The sequence below is a fragment of the Struthio camelus genome, chromosome 9 (assembly GCF_040807025.1).
Source record: "Struthio camelus isolate bStrCam1 chromosome 9, bStrCam1.hap1, whole genome shotgun sequence".
Classification (NCBI taxonomy): domain Eukaryota; kingdom Metazoa; phylum Chordata; class Aves; order Struthioniformes; family Struthionidae; genus Struthio; species Struthio camelus.
The window spans coordinates 24,863,297-24,882,869 of record NC_090950.1 but is presented as its reverse complement, the minus strand read 5'-3'; the positions used below and the strand labels follow the sequence as shown (position 1 = coordinate 24,882,869).

At 47.3% G+C, this 19,573-nt stretch overlaps 1 protein-coding gene across 2 annotated transcripts; it reads right to left on the bottom strand.

Moving 5' to 3' along the window:
- Positions 1-5,134: 5,134 nt before the first annotated feature.
- Positions 5,135-19,522, bottom strand: ZMAT3 (zinc finger matrin-type 3). 2 transcript variants are annotated; one of them, XM_068954248.1, is made up of 7 exons: positions 19,401-19,510; positions 18,979-19,056; positions 14,711-15,036; positions 13,682-13,801; positions 11,764-11,930; positions 11,566-11,666; positions 5,135-10,570 (listed from the first exon to the last, which is right to left on the bottom strand). In XM_068954248.1, the coding sequence occupies exons 3-7, from the start codon at positions 14,978-14,980 to the stop codon at positions 10,359-10,361; spliced, it is 870 nt and encodes a 289-aa protein (XP_068810349.1). In that variant the 5' UTR covers positions 14,981-15,036; positions 18,979-19,056; positions 19,401-19,510; the 3' UTR covers positions 5,135-10,358. The 2 variants fall into 2 exon arrangements, with proteins under 2 accessions (XP_068810349.1, XP_009682161.1); XM_009683866.2 differs by lacking the exon at positions 18,979-19,056 and having other exon boundaries at positions 19,401-19,522.
- Between the last annotated feature and the right edge of the window lie 51 nt (positions 19,523-19,573).

Sequence of the window (19,573 nt, the reverse complement as noted above, 5' to 3'; positions counted from 1 at the left end):
GCCTCTGTTGAAAGCGCTGCAGCGTGCTTAGCTTCACCTTCCCAGGCCTGAAAGAAGGGCGCTGGGCAGCCACGGAGGGCTCCTCTCTGAGGCCCCGAGCGGAGGCGGAGAGTTCAGGCTTGCCCCCTCTTCCCTGGGACAGCGCAAAGCCACTTGGTACTAGTGTGGGCAACGGGACCTGCCTGTAGGGAGGGCCGCGGTCCGTGCCCGCGTGGCTGCCTGTCCCGCCGGCCAGCTGGCCGGCGTGAGCGCCCTGTGAGCAGGGCGCGTGTCCCGAGCTGCGGAGCCCCTTGTCACCAGGAGCAGCTTGGCCTCCCTGTAAGCAGGGTGGAGGGGCCTGGCACGCCCTCCTGCGGCCTGCTGCTTTAGGCAGCCAACAGGAATGACCCCTCCCTGGCCCTTTCAAGGGGGCAGGTTGAGGAAGTGCTCGCTGGAGGGCGCAGGCCCGCCGCCGCCCCCCCCGGGGCGGCTTTTTTGGGGGCGACCTCCCCGCGGCCAGGGTTGAGGTGCCTCCCTCCCTCCCTGGGCTCCGCAAGGCATGACGTGGCGCTGCAGCCGGCGCGGCCAGCCCCTGAGTGGGGCGTAGGCCGGAGCCTCCTGCCCTGGCGGGGCTTGTTGCCAGTGCTGAGGTGTGGGGGGACCGCCCTGTAAGCAGGGTCGCGTGTGTCCCCTGCGCTCTGCGGGAGGCGCCCGGAGCGACCCCCCTGTAAGCAGGCGGGTGTCTGGGGCCCGTGCCTTTCAGAGGCGCGGGGCCGAGGTGTCGGGGGCAGGCCGGGCCCTCCCTGTAGTCAGGGCCAGGGGCCCGGCCCCCGGCCTCTGGCCAGCAAGCTCCGCGGCCTGGCTGCTGAGAGTCATTCCCGTTGCTGCGGGGGAAGGCTGAGCTCTGTGGCTCCCTGGGTGTGCTCGCCCTCCCTGTCCTCAGGGTGCGGGTGCCGAGCCTTGGTGCTCAGCTGGCAGCTTGTTTGGGGCGGGCACCCCGTTAGCGGGGCCTAGGCCCGAGCGCCCCCGCATCGCAGAAAAGGAGCCTCCTTTTGGCCTGGGCCCCGGGGCTGCCCTGTAACTCGGGGACTGCCCGGTGCCCTGGGGCCCCTGGCCTCGGGCAGTTCTGGCAGGGGCTCCAGGCCCCCTTAGCAGGGCTGAAGCCTCCTTGGCCGCTGCTTTCCATGCCCAGCTGCGTTTGCCCAGCGTGCCCGCCTCTGACCCCAGCTGGGGCTCCGCGACGCAAGCTTCAATCAAGACCGCCGGACCGGCGCGCCGCTGCAGGTGGGCCAACGGCGAGCGCTCGCTGCTGAGCTTGGCAAGGGCTTTGCCCCGGGAGCTTTGGGCGGCTCAGGCGCGGGCTCTTCCTCGCGGGGCTTCCTTGGCGCCTAGCTCCGTCGAGGGTGGCGCGCCGCGCTGGGGCTCTGCCTTTGGGGAGAGGAGCTGATGGGCGATGTTTAAGGCGGGGGGGTGGTGGGGGGTGGGGGGTAGGGGCGGGTTGTAGCAGGGTGAAGGGGCGTCGGAGGTAGGGGAGGGGCGGCTTGGTGGAGCTGGGCAGAGCTGCTGCTGGCCCTCTGTCCTTCAGGCGGAGGAGTTGGCACTTGTCGGCACAGCGTTACCTGTGTCTGGTTTCCTTTGCGGCAGCTGGTGGAGAAGGAAGAAGAGGAGCGGTGCGGAACTGCGAGTCAAGAGTGAGCCGGAAGAGCAACGGAGGAGGGCGGGAAGCCTGAAGAGGAGGAAAGAGAAGGGCACTCTGGGCAAAGGGACGCCCCTGTAAGCAGGGCTGCGGTCCAGGAGAAGAGCAGGCGTGGCCCCTTTGGTGGCCTCGCTCGCTTGGCGCTGGGCGACCTCCCTGTAAGCAGGGCTCGGGTCTTTGCTTTGTTGGCCTTTTGCCACGGTGCTCCTTTGGCTGCCCGGAGAGAGCGGCGACCCTGTAAGGAGGGTGCGAGTCGCTGTCTCCGCACCTGAGGGGGCCACGGAGCTCACTGGACCCCAGGCCCACCCTGTAAGCAGGGCAGGGCCCTTTTCCCCCGGTGGCCAGGCTGCGGTCCATGAGATGTTCTGGCAGTGTCAGAATACGTCCTCTAAAGTAAAAGAAAAAATATTTCTGTAATACTATTTGTTAGGTTTTTGTAAATCATTCACATTTTTAGCTAAGGAGGTACCCCTTCTGAATTTCCTTTTGAAATATAGTTCTTGTACCGTTGTTTTACCGTCTATTAGGAGACCTCATCGCTCACAACCTGCGTAGTAAGAGTTTTCCATTCGTCTTAACTGGACTTTACAGCTGCTTTCAGGCTTGGGAACAGTACTCAGGGCTGGGATTTTGAGTTTATTTGCTTTGTTCTAAATCCGGGGTTTTTTTTCAGCATCTGCACAAAGGAGGGAGTAATATGAACTCAGCGGGTGGAGGAGCAATTTCCTCTTGTCCTGAAACAGCATCTGCATTTCCCCTTTTCCCAGTTACCCAGTGTTACAGTTACACAATAAAATGCCTTGTCAAGCTGTATGTTACAACTTTCACACCTTTAAGACCCAGCTCTGCTTTAACTCATGCCAGGCACATTGCCCAGCCCAGGCATTTTCAACTTTGCACCAGCTTTTGCAGTTTTTGTTGTTGTGACCCTTGCATGTGTTTGTCTGAGGTGCTTCCAAGTTGGTTTGCAGGAACTGTTTGGTGGTTTTCAGGTTGGAGTTTGGTGATGCTTCAGGGTTGTTGTGGTGGTTTTATAGTAGGAGTGTGGTGGTACTGAAGTGGTGTTGTAGGAGGAGTGATTTATTTTGACTTACCATTGGTCTGCAATATAGGACATTCACTCGAGTGGGTGGAAAGTGGAGAGCTGTAGCTGCTTGTTGGGGGCAGGGCAGGGGCTGGAGTTGAGGGTGCCTGTGTTGTGCAATTGGCTTGGTCTGCAGCGTTGATTTGAGCTGGGTTTTGAAAGTGGCCATTGGCCCAAGCCCTCCCTGGCTACTCTGGCTTCTGGCCTGGCGCAGCTGCGGACGGCTATGTGAACTGAAGCGGTGCCAGCACTTAAGTGGAGCCCTGCAAACTTCAGTCTCACTGAATTCAAGAGAGAGTGTTAACAGTTGCAGAAAATTGAGCTGGCACATTTTTCTCAAAGGCTAATCAACTCCCTTGTCTGTAGAGCTGACTGGGGGCAGCAGTTCCCTTTTGCATTTTTTTCACGCAAATTCAACACAAGGGCCCTGTCAAGAGGTAGTCTTGTGATTTATCAGCCTAACTTTTTGAAGAGAATCAACCTAACAATATGTACATAAAAGGTTAAGAAGTAAGAGTGGAAGTATTAATGTTCAGAATGATGCTGGAGCTGATCTGAACTGAGCATGAAGAAATGTGCACCATCTGTAAGCTTGGGCCTGAAAAATGATGTAACATCTGCCTTGTGGAAACCTTGCAGTGCTTTGAAATACTTTCTGCTCTCCTCTTGTAGTTGAATATAATGAAGCTTGTCAGTTCAGGAAATCTCTGTCCATTTTGTACTTAAAAAAAAAAATCACAGTTGTATTTCATTTCTTTTGTTTGACTGGGTAGAGTTTAGCAGAAACAGGACACCAAAAAAAGCTGTGTTTTTACTTCTATGTGAAACTGCTGTGGTATGGACTTGGGGCCAGGTAAGGCCTGGGACAGGGGAGCTGTGGGGGAGGTTATGGGGGGGTCTGGGGGCATGGCCTCTGTGCAGGGGTGGGACTGCGGAGTCACTACTGCGCCTGCACTGAGGGGTGGCTCTTGCCCACTTTAACTGCCCACAGCAGCCCACCACGAGCCAGAACATGAAAGGGTTAATGAACTTGCAGCGGTTTTCTATGCCTCATTCTTTCAAGTAATGGTGAGACCAAAGCAAATTAAAATACATGTTATTAATTCACTTCAGACTCTTTTTCTGGGCATGCTAAGTCGCAATGCTTAGATAATAGTAACAACCACTAAATGTGATTTTTGCACCAAAATGGAGTACCTATACCGTCCTTAGGGCAGCCAGTGTTGCTGTTAGAAAGACTAAACTGTGATACAAAAATAAGATCATATTTTGGATTTATAGTAGCTTCAAATCCATCTTTTGGATATGGCCTATTTAAAAAAAAAAAAAAAAAAAAATCCACCCAGCTGTCCTCCCAGGCTGCCCTTTCATTCACTGACTGCCTCAAACAGGCTTTGGCAGTCAGCAGTCACTTTCACTCGGTTCCCTCCGGTAGGGGAAAGCAAGAATTAAGGCATTGTGCCTCTGGCTGCTCCTTTTCCTGCAGAGTCACATTATGCAGGGGTTGTGGGCTGCTGCTGAAAATGGTAAATCCTGCTGATTCCCCCTCTGGTGCCACTCTTCCTTGCAGAGGCCCAATCCTGTGAAAAACTAGCAATGTGGGAGTTCAGGGACATAGCTCCTGGCCACCAGGTTCCCTCCACACTCAGGACTGTGCCGCAGCTGCTGCTGGTGTCACACAGCCTGCAGTGCTGCAGCTGTGCCACCCAGGGCCCACCCATGGCCCTAGCTTGCTGTCAACATGCCCTGCCCTGACCTGCACTGCACTGCATGGCCACAGCGCTGAGGAAGGCCCCCCTTCTTACTGCTCCTGAGCTCAGCTCAGCAAAAACTGACTTCCTCTGCTTCAAGGCTCTAGTTCGTGATGTCCTTTCTGTTTAGGAAGTCATTTATGGTGCATAAGCGTGTGCACGTACCATCTTCTGGAGCCCTCCTGTGAGGGAACAGGACAACAGGCACACTTGCAAAAAGAAGCACAAATACATATCTTGGGCTCTGCTTGCCACCGCTGTTTTATAGTTAAGGAGCTGCAAGTCCATGTTACTGAGTTTGTGACATGCACTATGGGAAGGTTCAGCAGATAACGGAGCCCTTCCCCCTCTTCTGGCTCCCATCCTGTGAGATGCTGAGCACCCTCAGTGCCCCTCAACCCAAGACAGCTGTGAGGGAGAACCAAGTCCCCAAGTGCTCAGCTGTTTTTCAGTAATAGTTGAAAATACTCTGACCTCCTTCAAGACTAAGAAATGGCACATAGGACTGGACCCCCTCAGCCGGGTTTTAAAACATAGCATAGAGGGTGACAGTGGGAGTACCATGTCAGTCAAGCACAGTCTAGCCGTCTCACAGGCAGTACAATACCAAACACTAAGACTATGCAATGGTAAAAGCAAGATGATTTATTATATACTGAAGAAAAATTCATTTCTATCCACTATTCTCCTGGGTGATCAGTACAACATAAAGAAAAGAAGGACAAATGTACAAAACCAACCTGACAAGAAGGCTCTAGATGAAATACATTCAAAGCTCTTACAAATGATGTTGCTGGGCAGATGCAGAAGGAAACTAAATCGAGTCCTTTCTTTCCCCCCACAGAACACAGAAAAAAGAAATCAGACCTAAAATAGTATGTGAATATAGAAGTTTTTCACTCTTTTTTTAATAAATCTGCACTCCTGCCTTTACCTGCAAATACTTCAGATTTAAAAGATACATATTTTAATTGTGACACATCTTTTAAAGGAGAGATGCCCAACACTATTGCTCGACCATGTTTGTATGAAAGTGATTTTTATATTCACTTCCAACGTTATGCAGATGGCAAAGCTGGCCCAGCTCAAAACAATGGGAGCTTAGTCACTAACTTCACAGAAACCAGGTCTATACTTCTCCAGTCTCTGTTAATCATGGGGATATATGGACTTTGCCAGGCAAGATCATTCCTTTTGGAAACCCTGACATTTGGTTTTCCATAACTGGCAACACATATCCTTCTCATCCAGAGCATCCTTGTATACATAGTGGTATAAAGAAAAAAGCAAAAAAAAAAAAAAAGCATATATGAGAAAATATCAGTATGAAATTCCTGAAGGGTTTCAAGGCTTGTCAACCAAAGACGATGAAATTTAAACTATTTTAGCTGGAGCAGGACCAAATCCTTACAGAACAAGCTAAAAAACATTCTTCAAAAAGCAAAACTATAAGAGTGTTGTAACCGCAACAGGAGTAAGAGACAGATTTTAGCAGTGTACTTTGCCTGGGCCTAACAAACGTGTTTAGCTAGGCTGTTTCATTTACTCCTGGCTTGGGCAAAATTCCCAATGATCAGTTAGAGTACTGCCTAAGCAATGTTGCAAAAGGACTTCATGCATTAGTAAGCCAAAACAGGAATCCATGCTTACAGAAATAGCTTTCCCTTCTAATGCCCGATAATGGGCATATAAAAAAGGAAAAAGAAAAGCAGCTTTACAGATTAAAAAAAATTGCATTTTGTTACACTGATGACCATCCTAAGCAACTCCACAGAAGTTTTCAGGGTTCCTTCTGATGTACACCAAAAAGCACAAAGTCAGAGAGACCAATGTTAGGCAAGATTATCTCACATTTACTCATTAGTGCAGAATGCAAAATTAACAGCTAATGCCTAATACAAACAAAATAGTATCATCATTCTCAAACTCCTCACAAATACTTGAATTCCACACAGTTTACTTCCTTGCCTACAAATAAATGCTTAAATTAAGTATGGAATTCATGGGTCTTGGGACAATATTTTTAACGTTACCGTGGGAATCATTGGAGAAAAAAAGTTAAAATGGACATTTAAGAGTGAGCTATAAGGAAATCCCAATTTTGTTTAGTATGGAAACAAACAAACAAACAAGATTCACTGGTTGCCGGGGGTTTTTTTCTCATCAAGGAAGAAAAAACAATACATATATAGGGCAGAGAAACATTTTCACAAACATAATAAATATCTGTTTTGATCCAAAAGCAAAGTGCCATGTAGAGTTTTCTATTTAAACAAAAACAACCTATAGAATAATGCCTTAAATATTCACAAGTCAATTAGTGGTCAGCACAGTAAAATAAATATGAACACACTGATTTATATTTTGTTTCTAGCAGCAAAGGTCATCAACCTACTGGCCAATGTGAGAGCTTCACAAAAGTCCTATTTCTCGGGTTCAGTATTTCATTTTACTCAAGAGCAAGATTAATTGGGTCTGTAAAGTGGTACTACAGCTACACAGCTTTCTCCCCAGTCCAGCTATATCACGTAAGGTTATGCCAGGATGCGTTTTCAACATGCATTTTGAACGCCAATTTAGGCAGTGACTCCCATTAAAAAATATATATATATATAATCAGTATTAGCCCTGCTTCTCTTGCTGAAGAGTTTGTTTTTGGATTGGCCTTAACCCTAATGATACCAGTGAGGTGGCATGTCTTCATGTTATGTGACACTGAAGAGGGAGGGGCAACCTTTGGTCACTCGTAGGGAAGGGCTACAACAGAGTTTTCGGGCAAAGCAGGTCTCAGCTGCTTTTCCCAGCTGTAAGTATCTTTACTCCTGCTTCAGCAATCTGTTGCTTCAGTCTCACTCCCTACTTTATACCTGGGAGCACTCTGAAAATCTCAGGACGACGCCATTCAATCCTTGTACTCTTGTGAAGGCAACAAACTGGCTGGATGCCCCCCTGCCCAGGGCAGGCTCAAGCCATCCCTCGACACCTGACTCAAACCCACGAAGAGAGCAGCCCACAAGCGCAGCACATTAGCACACCAACACGCTGTGGCCTGCTTGCACCAGCTGGTGGCAGAGGGGGCACCCTGGCAGGTGACTGCGTGGACAGAAGGCCGTGGCACACGGAACAAACCGAGTTGACACCGGCAGCAGCCATGCTTTCAGAGGATATGAACATAGCCACTGGAAAGGCCAAATCAGGAGCAGCTTGCTGAGCTAGGAGCAGAGGCAGCAACTGAAGGAAGGGGATTAACTGCTGATTCTGGGACATGTGAAAGGAGAGAAAAACGCCTTCCTGATCGAAGCAATAGGCTAGACAATGCCAGCACCTACAGGTCCCCAAGCTCTTACTTCACAAAGAGCCAGTTTTCTGCCACTAATTGCAGCCTGTGGGAAATACCATGCCTTAAGTTACAGCAAGAGGGATGTTTAACCACAATGCAGGGACCGCTCTGGTGAAACACACCGCTCCCTCTGTCCCTGCACAGTGGTGCCACATCAGAGGAACTACAAAAGACAGAACAGAAGGAGTAAAGCAGCCCTTCTTTGACTGTAAAGGATGGGGGGGGGGAAGGGGGGGAATAAAAGGCTGACAAGGTGTTGCAAGGGCAGTCTTTTTCTAGGCAGCCTAAGGGTAACGGGCCAGGGGCAGAAATAACTGTCAGAATAGCTCAGTTAGTGCTCTGCAACCTGGGCACCTGTTCTCCTACCCTCAAATGAGGTCCACTGCACAAAGTCTATTGAATCAGGCTTTGCACAAAGAAGGGGAGGGAATCTCATTGAAGAGGATGCCCGCTGCCCTGCCTGTATCTGCAGGGCAGGGATCAGCACGGAATGATGCAGGAGGTTGCTTTTGACTACTGTGGAAGAGCTCACGCTCCCTGGCTTTCGGAGGGCCAAGTTAAGGCTGCAAGGCCAGCTGATGCTCAGGTAGCTAGAGATACAATACTCCGTTGGTGAAGAACAGCCTTTAGTTTTAGGCAGCTGCATGTCACAAGCCTTTCTGAGGTGAACTAGAAATATGAATTAAAACTAGCCTTTTTGTTGTTTGTTTATTCATTTTTCTGTTTTCAATGTAAGCAGAAAAGCCTTCTGAAATGCAAGAGGCAGGATCAGAATGGCAAGAAAAAAAAAGGAGAAAAAAAGAAAGAAAAAAAAAAAAAGGGCTACGTTCAGCATCACACATTAGGGTAAACTTTCCCCTGGCAAAGTGCTATTGAATTCAATGAATTGCATCTAATTCGACCTACTGCCTCAAGAGGAGTGGGAGACAAGCCATGAAGCTTCCTTTACCCCCTCTCTGCACCTGCCACTGAAGTCAAGGAAGCTATACCAGTGTAGAGCTGTAGCAGCACAGTGGTCAATCAGGTCCAAAGGAGGATAGCTACATGCTGCACTTGCCGCTGGAGCCAATGTTTTAGAAACATTGTGAATTGGATTCCAATCACAGCTCCTAACACCTACCCAAATGAGTAGAAAAATAAATGGCAGCCCTACTTCTGCTCTTTATCCTCTTTCCACTACTTCTAAGGAAAATCAAAACAGATGCACACCCTTAGGGTTTCTCTACACTTAAAGATTTGCTTTGCTTAACAAGTCTCATGAGTACTTCCGCTTGGCCAAGAAATTGTTACTCAAACAACTGCCACACCTGAAACCTACATCCTGCCTAGCTTTGGAGTTTAGGTGGTCCCTCAAACAGTGAGGTTCACATCAAGGAACAGAATTAAAACCCAGTCTGAGATGGGGAGAAAAAAAAAGAATTCATCCACTATTGGTAGCTCAGGTTCAAGGGAATATTTCACCTCACCTATGTAACACCCATTGGGCTTAGTTGCAGGGAACGGCATGGGAGCAGGACACAGCTGATATCTGCTCCCCAAGGCCCAGGCAGCCCTGCTCTTCTGTAGCAATCGAGTTACAGGCCACAGACCAACACCTGACCTCTTCTACATCAGTATGCAAAGAAACTACAGCTGACAGCTCCTCCCAACCCATCCTACATCCTATACAGTCTAACACGGAATCAGAGCAGCGCACACCCACTCTGAGTAGGTTTGCTTTCCGATTCACTTCATTAGACCACTGTGACCCACACAGGCTCTCCTGAGGGAGGTGAACTACACCCATGGTGTATTAAGGTGTCCAGGCCAATTACAGTACTGAAAAATCTTTCCTCTTTGTTAGCCGTTTGGTAGAACAGAATATTTCTGGATGCGGCTAACCAGCTAATAACTAATGTCAGATCTTAGAATGAGATCTTCATCACAGAGGAAGGAGAAGGAGATAAGGACGAGAGGTGTGCATAGTCTATCTACAGGGATGTGGAAAGAACTTCCTGTGGGCTCTAATAGGGGCCACAGCAGCAATTTGCGGACAAGTAAATCATCTAAACACACATTCACAGGCCCCATTCCTGTCCTTCTCTTCCAAGCTGCCCAGAGATTCACGTTGCTCTATTGAGACATTCAGGAGCGCTGCTCTCTAGTGTGCCAAGGGAGGAGTGGGCTTTGCACAAGGTCCACCTGTGTGGCAGAATCACAGAAGTTGCCAGCACTTCTTGAGCTTTGCATATTCATGCAGAAGGCTGAGGAGAAGAGAGTCCCCCCAACTCGATACAACGAAGAGCCTTAGATAACTAGCGAACAAACATCAAAACACTTCATGTCCTGCACAGCATCATCCTGCCAACTATGATAGAAAAAAAACTAACCATACCATTAAGTTTGCAGGTGTTACATGTATAGCTCGAGAGCATACTCCTATCAAATGGAGCACAAAGCAGGGCATGTGGCAAACAGCAGGCGAGAGACAAGCTGCTCTATTTGCAAACTACTGCCAAGGGTGGCGTGTCATTGTACATAGCCTAGGTTCTCCATCTCATTCCTATACCGCTGTTCGGACACCTTGCTCTTATGCTGTTTGCTTTCTAAGTGCTGTCTGAACTCCATCTCCTCACTGGCCCCAGCATTGCACATAGAGCAGTAAAACTGGCCGCTGGGGGTGACGCACATAGCCAGATCCCGAGGAATCCTCTGGCGTGAGCGGGGATTGAAGTAGGGACCTGTGGAGACAACAGAAAAGCCTGTTTACCTGTCAGACAGGGAAGCTTGAGATAGCTCAGTGACAACTTCTAAGGCTGACAAATGCTTACAAAGCAGGCAAAGGTTAGCTTTTTCAACTGATGAGAGTCTGATTCTTATTTTCCCACATGACTTCTCCACTGAGGATCAGATTTAAAAGGGGGCAGCACATATGGGAATGACACTTGCTGATATTTTCTAAAACACTAGAGCGGGCTTAGAGTCTTATTAAGAGTAAATACTGCCTTTGAAAGTTAGCAGTCTAATCATTTAAGTGATGAGTCAATTCTTTTTTAAACCCTCTAATTCCAGAATTAGAGCTTTTGAAATGGAATAAGCCTATCTCAGTTTAAAATCATCACAAGACAATATTTAATAGAATTTTAAAAGATTTCTCTTTTCCAAGTGACGGTGCTTAGTATGATACTATTAAACCAAGCTTCAATCAGGAAGCACGATTTCAGCTAATACACGCTTGTAACACAACTTAGAAACAGATGCTAGTCTGGACAATATAGAATACACTTTATATCATGGAAAAGAGGCAGAGTTGGTATCTAAGATGTGAGGAAGGATTCCAGGAACAGATGGTCTTAGAGGGAGGCTAACATGCTCTCTCATCCTGGACATGGGAGTGTAAGTACAGGTTGATGTGCTACAGTAGGAGTCAAAGCACCTGGCTGCTGGCCAAGAAAATAAAGCAGGAAAATCATCACCACTTAGAGCAGCCTTAGAGACAGGCAGATGGTCAATTAAGTTACTAACTGAGAAACTGAACTAACAAGCAGGCTGTCAAAGTAACTTTAGCAGCTGAGAAAATATAAACATACAGACAAGAAGGGTCAGCAGAGCTAGGACCAGCTCCTTTCATGCTCCCTCTCCGCTAAAACAGAGCTCAGAGAAAACCACTGAATATATATTTAGTATTCAGTACTATTCCAACTACAGAATGCAATAAATGAAAGCTCTCAGTTACCTGTGTTGTTTTGAACTGTATACATATTTCTTCTGTTCTGCATCATCTTATATTCATTACCTTCTTTCCTTGTCCTCCGTTTGCCTAGTTCTGAGGCTTCCCTGAAGATTCAACAAACATGAACAGCTGCAATTCAGATTTTTCTGAAAAAAAGCTTGACAAGAGATCAGCCTGAGCATCAAGTTGAACAATACCTACGAGAATGAGTTATTCTGTGCTTCTGCAAGACGCAGCCGCTTGGCATGATTTTTCCCTTGGTAGTGAGCCTGTGCCACAGCTGGAGAACTAAACGAGGCATCACAAAGCTTGCAGTAATCATTCTCTGTGGCCAAGATCACTCGGCCACCTGGTTTACTGGTTCCCATCTAGCAGCAAAGGGAGAGACAGCGTGTGAAACACAAGAAGGTTAACACACTGTAATATTCGAATATCAAAGCTTGAGGCCAATATCGTCTTTGTCGGGCAACGACACAGCTGTAATTAGAGCACAATGATCAGGACACTTTGCCCAGCCCTCCCCAAACTACTCCTCAGAGGCGAATTCAGCTTTCCTTGCCTCAGCCTCCCAGAGACTCTGCAAATTCCACAAGGTCTATGTAAATCCTTGGCTTCAGATGGAGACAAAAGCAATCTGACTAAATACTCTGTACCTCTGCAAAAGCCACACAAGCTTGTGACCTTCTCAGCAATGAATTAACTCCTCTACTCTTGATTCCTGGGAGCTGATGAACAGTGACTTTCACACTGCAGAAGACCCACTGAAACGTTAAGGTGCACCTCTCTCATGTATCCATTATATGCAGTCTCTTCACAGCTCCCTCTCTCTCCATCGTTCCCTGACCACACTAAGAGATGAAAGCAACTGAAGAGCTGCCAAATCTCTGACCCTTACCCTTCAGGCACGAGGAGATCTGGATCAAGACTTCAGAGGAAGGACCCAGCCTCACATGAATAACTCCTGCCACATAAATGAGACCTTGCCTGTCTAGTCAGGCCACACGTCAAATGGAGCAGCAACCACTTCTCCTCAGTGTTTGTGTATCACCCAGAGAAAAGTGCTTTGTAAACAATGCAGCAGCAGTGATTCATACAGCCGTGTCAGTGCCGCACTTGCCAAGTCCATTTTTTCCATGTCTCCTTTGATGCTATACAACCTTATAGACACACGTTCATTACAACATCAATCCTCACGTGGCCCCAGTGCAGTCTCCTTATTGCCATGGACCACTTCCCCCACAAAGAGGAGCACCCGGTACTCCAGCTAGTGCAGCACCCATGTCCCACCACCTAGGGCAGGACCTGATGCCTTCTCAGGACTCCAATTCAGTTCTGCAAGGCACAAAGTCCTTTTATGTGGGACTAAGTCTCCCTCTGGCGGCTCTCGCACACACATAACAAGCTGCCGCTTTTAGGAAGTACTTTTTGGCTTTTGTATAGACAACAGAGGCTTGTGTTTTTGAGGCAACAGCCACAGCTTTGATCCCTGCTGCTTCATTGTGGTTCCCTGCACATTAACGCCTAACCTGGCTGTTGGGTGTGAAGTCCCATGACAATTAGGAGCCATGAACTCCATAGGAAGAAAGTAAAAGTACTCTCTTTCACCTCTAAGACAGATAATCTGAATCACGGAGGGAGCCATCTATTCACCCTATGCACAGGAACAACCTTTGCAAAGGAGCTACAAAGGAAGAATTAGGTAATAGTCCTGGGCAACACTTTCTCCACTTAAGCTTCACTCACACAACCGAGGGATGACTCTGCAGGGAGGATGCCACACCCTCACGTCCAAATCCAGCTCTAACAATACTGTTTTATGCCAGCCCTTGAACAAACATAATCAGCAGCATGTCAGACTTGCATGGGAAATACTTTGATTCCTATGTAGAAACAGAACGTTTCAAGTCCAACATTCTGCTGTGAGGGCAGATCGATATCTGTTTCTCCGAAGGAAAGTCAACAGCTCATAAAAGGCCACTTCTACTACCCTGTGCTATCACAAGGGAAATTTTTTCCAAACTCCTCTGTAGTAATCCGCAAAGCATGAGATCTAGTTATTCTTATTGGGGGTTAGGTCACATATAAGCAGCATGATCCCAATCACCTTCCCACACCTTACCTGAGCTGGAAGAGAGACGACCTGAGGTGGGGCAGGCTCAACCACACTACTCATTCTGGCAGGTGCTGGACAACTATTGGCAGCATAGTAGTTTCGGAGTTTCTTACTGTGGTTTTTACCCTGAAAAAGAGAACCTAAATTAATTACTGTCCTAGTAATAGTATCTTTCTTACACTGAAGAGCAAAAGGACCCCAAAGACTGAAATGAAAAAGTGGTCATGAAGGTGACACCTTAGATAAAGGAGGTGTCACTCAGAAAACAGCAACTCTCATCTCGAGAGATGCTGGCATCCTCCCTTTTCTCCAACTTGCTTAGCGTCTGGCACAATTGGGCCGCGTGTGAGCTCAAGTGTCCTGAAGATATGGTCAGCCATCCTCCTGGATGTGCTGGTGAAGAAAGTTACTGTCTCCACAACTCATGCAAAAACAGCAGTATGGCAGAGAGGGTACTGGTAAAATGGGGTAACAGAGGAATGCGACATACTCAACCTGTCAGCAAAGAAGCACATGCAAGTTTCCCCTAACCTATTTCAGATTAGCCAACCAGACCAGCTTGTACAAATTTAATTGCTGGTTGGAGCTGGCCCAAGTGCGGCTGTCCAAAGCAGATTAGAGTGTGCAAAAACAGCCCCACCAGCAGATCTGTGGTATTGATAACCTCTGGTAGAAGGTTACGATGAACACATGGCAGCAGTCTGCTTTCCCAATGGCACAGGTGGGTCCAGCAGAAAGCATCTATCCAAGCCTTACAAAGTCTCATCTGTGGATCCAGAAGTCCATTTTTATTGCAAGACAGCACAGGTGGAGAACAGGCCATGTCAAACTATGGAAAAGTCTCAGTGTTTTCCTTTTCAGCAGTTCTATCTTGATACTACTACTCTGCCCCTGCAGACAAAGTTTTTGCAACATGCTCCAGTGATTGCATCTTAAATTAAAGCACTTGCAGCATGTCTGGACAACCAGAAAATTCAAGTGGGGTGAAGACATGACTACAGGAGCAGCTCTGATTGTGCCTGCTGCTGTCCTTACCTGGTAATGAGCCTGAGCTTGTTGTGCTGAATTCAGAGTGACATTGCAAAGCTTACAGCACAGAGGCTTACATAGTTCCTCCAGCATAGGGTCCTGCTCCACCACCTTTGCAAGCTCTTCCTCTTGTGCGTGATGAAAGGAAGGCCCCAGTCCGACAGATTTTGGTGGGGACAGCGGCGAGTTGGCTCGTGGCCTGGTAGCCACTGACATAGGAAGAGATGAAGGCTTCTCAGGGTGAGGAAGAAGTCCTGCTTGCTGTAGAAGAATCATTGGCCAGGAAGACCGTGGACACTTTACTTTTGAAGGAAGTGGAGTCGTCTTCAGACCTAGACCAAAAAGAACAAATGCTAAAATCAGCATCCATAACAACAGCATCAACCACCCAGAGTGCAGCTTCTGCAACCTTCATCGCCTCTACTTTATGTCCTTTTACAACGCCAAGCAGGCATTAAAGTCAGTTTTGATCACTTTGCCTCACAGGATCAGCAGCATCCCAGATAACCAGGACCAGATTTCAGGACAGGCATATAAGATATGGACGGATTGTCTGAAACGTGGTTATCTGCACCCTACGGCACCCTCCTGGACATGTGAAAACTCCCAAGGAATCATAGCATCTACCCAGAACCAGACAAAGCCACGGCACGCATGCCCCACTGCTCCATGTCTGCTAAAAGATGTGACCTACAGCACACAGAGCATAACATAAAGCTGTTAATGGGAAAGAGAGGGATGCAACCATTAGCCACATCCTCCTTTTAGAGTAAATCTGCACCTGTCCCAATGACAGTAGTTGCCTCTGGACAAGCAGAGGCCTAGCCAGGACAAGACTTCCAAGGGTAGGGAAACGTATTTCTCCCATTTAAAGACCACTGCACTGGGCCCTCGGCCTGCAACCATTTGACCAGCGCCTCCTTGTTAATCCACACTGCATCCTCTTGCAGGGAGTGCTGCTCACAGAGAGACATTGCAGCTTCAGTCCCCGGGAAGGACTCCTTTCCGGACATTCAGAAAAGAAAGAGTCTTCCCAAAGAGCTGACAGTCTAAGGATAAGCTCACGCTCTGAGACATAAACAAATATCACAGCGTATTACTACCCGATGACTTAGAAACAGAACCCAAATACTTCAAAGCAAATTTCTTTTATAGAGATAGCTGTAAAATACATACACACGCCCTCAAGTTTACCCCCCAAATACTCACATAGACCTTCCTCAGGAAAAATATTCTAAAGTTAACTTTTCTAAAATAAGTCAACAAAAAGCAGAAGAGCGGGAAGCAACTCAAGCACCCCTTGTTGTATGCAGTCAGCTTCCAAAGGTTCTCTTCCCAGCTCTTCCATGGTCTTGTTGAATGACCTTGAGCTATTTCTCTGTGCTTCCTTTACTAACTACAACGATGCAACGTTTAAAGCTGCATCTTGTTCTGCAAGAATGGAGAGCTTATCCCACATGAACCTTTATTCAACTTCTGAGTTAATTCAAGTTCTCAGAAGTACCCTAACATTTCCAGCAAGGGGTTCTAAGACGCTTATTTAATTAAAGTTTACAAATCACATCTACAGCCTGGGATGAACATTCCCAGAATAACGTAGAGTAGTAATATTATGAATCAAGGCAGAGTTACTTTTGCTAATGTCACATTAGCTTCTTAACATTAAGAAATCCTGCTCACTATTGCTTTGGGGTAGAGAGGAGGGTTATCTTGGCCTTTGCAGATCACTTTCAGCTAAGACCGCCTTAGTAGCTACATGTTTATGCTGCAGGCTTTGTTTGCTTAATTAACAGTGAGTCACAGCCACATCTGAAAATAAGGGACTTCTAGAACACTACCGGAAAAGTAAATGAAATCCCACCTAGAAACTTTGTTCCTAAGTCACTTCTGAAAACAGAATTTGACTTCAAAGAAATTTAGGAACCTGGAAAAGCAGATAGCATTTATCTGGGACAACTCTCGGGATTTTCAATGTGCTAAAAAATTAGCAGGAGACAAATATCTTGCTCCATTCATGCTCTGGAAAAAATCTGCGTTTATGCCTGCATTTTAAGATACTGCATTACCTTTCAAAGTCTGGCCCCAGAGAAGTCTACATTCTATTAAAAAAAAAAAAAAAATCCACAGTGGAATTAAAGGATCAAAGTGACAAGAGCACTTTTGAAATTTTTACCTCTAAAGCTTTGCCTTCTTGCTTTTGCAACATCAGGCCCCAGTCCTGTAAACAGCTTCAGCAAACCTGTTCCCCATGCAAAACCTGAACTTTTCTACCTACAACTAGCTTTGAAAACAATATAAGATGGAAGGCAATTCAGTCATTCCAGATAAAGATAAGGGGAGGGGGGGGAAGAACGCACATTGTTTTGGGGAAAAGACAACGTTTTAAGTCAGCAATAGAGCCGTTACACCTCTTAATGTTTTTAAATAGCCTCCCCACAGGCAAGGTACTGTGAAATTCAGTGAAAGCTACGCCTAACAGGAACCAAAATTTGACCATAAAATAAAAAACAGCCTCACAGAAAATTAACTGAAAGAAGATAAAGGCAATCTACTGCAGACAATAAAGAAGAAATAAAGGACTAGGATGGAAAAGCAACAATTGGGAGGGCAGAGTTTGTTTTATGAGACAAATTTTGAGAGGAAAGAAAGTTTTAAGAGTGAGCTTAGGGAGGGACTGACGCTAGCATAGAATCTCGGTGGCCAACAGCATAACATCTCTCCTGCTGCTAGGAAAGGAAAGTCCTCCAAAATATAAGTGCAATAACACTACTATTAAGTCTCACTTGAAAAAAGGAGACCATCAGCAGTATAAATTCTGTAGTTTTAACTAACGGCTTTCCAACTCCACACAGGTTTTCCTCACTAAGCACAACTATGGAAAAAAGTGTTCCTATCTTCGGTTTCCTCAGCTAATACTCTGTAGGTAGTTCAGTGGGGCTCCTGGTAGAACAAGCTCATATTCGTTACGGTTAAACGTATCAAAACGCAGGCCTATTGTGGCAATTTAGACAAACCATACTAGTAGCAAGGTTGTCAACAAATTTCAGTGTTTTACTCCACGACCATAATGGGCCTCTTACCTTAGAAAGGGAGTAAATTATAGCTATTTCACAGAGCAATATAAAGTGACCCACAGTAAATGGCAACCGGGACCCATCTGCTTAAGTTCACATGACTCTTTGTTGCATCAAGTCTTCCATACATAGCTGCCATGAATGCGATTTGTCACACACAAGACAGGGCACAGCACCTACAAGATTTGCATCCACAGGGAAAAAAGTTTCATGTAACGTTCTTCAAGGAGCAGTACATGACCTTACAATGAAAGATTCTTTATGCAAACAGTTGTCTGAAGATAAAATTAAGGCTGCAAATGCAGTTTTAAAATTATAATTTCCTGACTTTGCATATGCAGTTTTAATGTTCTTCTAACGGTGGTATTTCATCAATGAAATTGCTCAAGTTACGTTGATTTCTTTTTCTGAGGTATTACTAAGCAAAAAAACAAGTTTAAGTATCCCTATAGCACTCCGTCCCCAATCACTACAGACACTCTATCCAGGAGAAGTTAATGAAGCATCTTTGACTTCTCCTTCCCATTCACGTGAGAAGCCGTAAAATTTTTGCCCTACGGAACAGCAAACGAAGCAGAAACTTCCCTCCTCAAGGACTCCTGTAGGTGACGGTTAAAGCCTGAGGCAGGGTAAGGACAGCAGCTCCCCAGGGTGAGCTGAGACTTTCTGCCTCAAGACAGTGTCTCGCACCTCTCAGTTATGCGTCCTCCCACATGCCGTATGGGCTAGGACATACTTCCACTCCATGCCAGGCTTCTTCAGGTGGCTCAAGGGAGGCAGGCACGCAGCTCCCTTCACCACCTTTAGTTTGGGGGGTCACACAGCCCAAGGGAGGAGACTCAGCCCTCCAAGTCCCAAATATCATGGCACAGCGCTACCTAGGTGTTGTCAGTGGCACACATAAGAAAAGCTACAGCCTGCACCTTAAATCTGGGCACCATTTGGTTAGGCAGGCCCATCATACACAGCGGGGCCTTCCTTGGCAAAAGACGGAACTCACAATGAGACATCCATGCGAGACACGGTGTTCCCACAAAAATTTGTTTTTAAACACTCATAAGTCAGTGGAGACAATTAATAACGGTGATAGAAATATATATAAACCAAGAAAGAGCTGCTTTATTGAACAGAGAAAACATTTCTTCTACAGTCAACTCAAAATACTGACACCAGCGAATGTAACTTCTCCAGAAAGTTTACCTTTGGCCAAAGGCCAATCCTCATGAACTTCACCTTGAAAGACCAGGACATCATATAAGGCCAAAGGATGGAGGACACCTGCATTAAAACAAGCACGTATCATGCGCTGGGGCCCACCAACCCATTCCGACCAGGGACACCTCCTTGGCAACCCAAGAACAGGGGAAGTTGTTATCTCTTATACCACGGGGGTATCAGGAAGCAGGGTGCCAAACCTGCCATCCCAGCAGGCATTGACGCCAAGCTGTGAACCTCGAGGTCTCCCTGCGGGGGGACGGGAAGGGAGGAGTAAAAACAGTGAAATTAAAAAAAAAAAAGAAAAGAAAAGAAAAACCTGTACCCAACTACCCAGAATAATTGCAATTTGAACAACAAATCGAGGCACCGGTGCGCACGTACAGACAGACAGACAGAGCACTTACCGTAACCCGCAGCGCCCCGCGGGGGCTCCCAGCGGACCCCCGGGCCGCCCCCGCCCCAGGAGCGGCCCCAGACCCGCCACCGCCTCTTCCCGCGGCCGCCGGACGCCGACCGCGGCAGCCGCAGGAAGTGACGCCAGCGCGGCCACCGGCGGGGGCGGGGCCTCCACCGGGGG